This window comes from Nannospalax galili, unplaced genomic scaffold (genome assembly GCF_000622305.1).
Source record: "Nannospalax galili isolate Female #2095 unplaced genomic scaffold, S.galili_v1.0 scaffold962, whole genome shotgun sequence".
NCBI lineage: Eukaryota > Metazoa > Chordata > Mammalia > Rodentia > Spalacidae > Nannospalax > Nannospalax galili.
This window is the reverse complement of record NW_008348537.1, coordinates 664,776-667,529: the sequence shown is the minus strand read 5'-3', so window position 1 is coordinate 667,529 and position 2,754 is coordinate 664,776. Positions and strand designations below refer to the sequence as shown.

The 2,754-nt window shown below is 39.2% G+C and overlaps 1 protein-coding gene across 1 annotated transcript; it reads left to right on the top strand.

Annotated features, from left to right (window-relative positions):
* The first annotated feature begins 249 nt into the window (after window positions 1-249).
* On the top strand, window positions 250-1,137 carry LOC103743898 (probable G-protein coupled receptor 141). The gene has a single exon (XM_008845437.1). The coding sequence runs from the start codon at window positions 250-252 to the stop codon at window positions 1,135-1,137; it is 888 nt and encodes a 295-aa protein (XP_008843659.1).
* The last annotated feature ends 1,617 nt before the right edge of the window (window positions 1,138-2,754 follow it).

Sequence of the window (2,754 nt, the reverse complement as noted above, 5' to 3'; positions counted from 1 at the left end):
CAACTCTGAACCTTACATCCAAACAAACTTCCCTTTGTTACTCACCTTCACTCACTCCTGTCTCCTTAATATACTCAGTGGAACCTCTGACAATCTTTTTTGTCGTACATGGTTTCAAGATTTGTAAAGAATTTGTCTAGGATTGTAAAATTCAATACTTGCTTGGTGACTGTAGTTTCAATATTTCAATCATAATTTTGTAAACCTTTTGGTTTAGCAGTTTCTGATCTAACTTCTTCGTGGCAAACCATGGAGGTAAACAATACAACCACCTTGTCCAACATCTCAAGCACGGACCCACACCGCTGTGATGTGTATTGCAGGACAATTCTGATAACAGTCTACAGCATAGTTTTTCTTGGCGGCACTGTTGGAACAGTTATGATGTCATGCATGATGTTCAAAAGGAATAGCCAATCCATGATTGCCACGATCATCCTTAACATCATGGTGCTGCACTCCCTCCTCCTGGTCAGTCTTCCGTTCCGCCTCAGCTACTACCTCTCAGTGGTCTGGGAGCTCGGATCCTTCACCTGCCGAGTGACTAGTGGTCTCATATACTATCACATGTACTTTACCTTTGTTTTCTATGTGGCCATTGTCACGCTTCGACTGCTCATCTACTTTAAGAAACTCCAAACACAGCAATTACAAAAGTACCATGCAATAATTCTAAGCATTGTTATTTGGGTGGTGGGTAGCTTCATCTTTTTGCCAGTATTTTTTTCACAATATGGCACAGATCCAAGTTACTTAGAACAGCAACGATGCTTTGAGTTCTACAAAGATCTCAACTTCAAGGAAGTCATCATCATGAACTACTCTATGATTGTCATTATCATGACAACTGTTCTAGTCCTCTTTCTCATACAGATGGCTGTCGTTCTTCGGTTAATAAAGGCTTATTGGCCTGATTTGTGGGCCCATCATGAGTATAGAGCTCAAATCAAGAGTTTCTTCTTCCTGTTAGTAATAGTTGTCTGCTTTATACCCCACCATGCATTCCGGGTATATTTTATTCAAAATTATTCAGAGGAGGAAAATCCCAAGTTAATACTTTACAATGAAATTTGTGTTGCTTTAACGACGGTTTGCTGCCTGGATATGCTGTGTTTTGTAGGCGGGGTCATTCACTAGACTCCCCTCACTGCTTGCTTTGTAACCAGTTTCCGCAGGACAAAAATCATTTCAATTGAGTAGGTGGACTTACCATTTCAAAGTTTTTTTCAAATTCTCTTCTCTTAGAAATCAAATTGAATTGCTTTTCATCAAAATAGATTCTCTACAAAAAAAAAGTAATGAAGGTTGGTCATTTACATCTCTATAAAGAATATTTAGAAGTCCCAAATGTATCACAGAATATGTTCAGTCTCTTAGTCTTCTAGAAACTGGCAACACCATTCTTTCATCCTTCTGTTTTCTGTCATGTATTATTTACATCAATCAAGTACATCTATTAGTTTTTCCAACACTCTCCAGGTATTTGTTCATGCCATACTTCTCTGAGAATGTTTCTTCCCCACTTCATCCTTCAAGATCCAAAGAACCTGAAAATGGGAACTCTATTTGAATGTGTACTTATACCTTCATTTGTCCTAGAGAAAAACCTACTTTTGTCATATCCCTAGACCAACATAATTTCTTACTGCATTCTAAATATGTCCTTATAGTTACAGACAAATGTGCCTCTCACCATTCATTAAAGAAACTTCTCTTTGCAACAGATATTACAAAGTTCCTCAGCATAACAACTTCAGAGAATGTGTTTGTGAGGTACCCAACGCTGTGACATGTCTGCAATGCAACCTCTACACCTAAGGCTCAGGGAACATAGCAGAAAACCAAGTAGAAAGAATGCTAATGCATCTCTCAACTCTCACCAGTGAAGGTTCTTCATGCAACAAATGGGGATTATCGAGAAAGTCACAACTGGTCAAAGTGCAGAGAATAAGAGATTACGGACTGCTTATCCCTAAATAGAGCACCTCTATCAACCTCTGCCATCCAAGATTCAGAGACCATTGCAGAGGAGGAGGCAGAAAGATTATAAGAGCCAGAGATGGTGGATGACCACAAGGAAACAGAGTCTTCCAGACACTTGGGAAGCTACTCATATGAACTCACAGCAATGGCAGCAGCATGTACAAGATCCACACAAGCTCAAACCAGACAAAAGCCCAATACAGAATTGTGGAAGTGAGTAAGAAGTCCCAACATTAGTTGAGGAACTATTGAAAAGCAATAACTGCTAGGAGAGGGAAAGTTAGTTTTCTTTAAGGGTGTGGTGCTATATAGGTTAACCAGGCTCCAGGGATGGACACACACCAAAGGGTATTTAAGGACACTAGCTTGACTTGATAGACCTTAATATAGACAGAGTACATAAAATTCACTGGTGGACTATAAGAGGGATTTATATACGGGAGGGGAACCTAAATGTATTTTTGAAATATGTTGTATGAAAATTAAAATATATTGTATAAAATTTCAAAACTCCAATAAAATATGAAAAAATGGCCAGGCGTGGTGGTGCACACCTTTAATTCCAGCACTTGGGAGGCAGAGGCAGGTGGATCTTTGTGAATTCGAGGCCAGCCTGGTCTACATAGTGAGTTCCAGGACAGCTGGGGCTACAGAGAGACCCTGCCTCTAAAAGACAAAAAAAAAAAGAAAAAAAAAAGAAAAATGAATTAAGGCTCTAAAACAGCCTTAATTTATTCAACTTAAGGAAGCATCCTCTTCAAAGTAGCCAGT

Coding starts and splice junctions, on each gene's coding strand:
- LOC103743898 (XM_008845437.1), top strand. CDS start 250: ATGGAGGTAAACAATACAACCACCTTGTCCAACATCTCAAGCACGGAC.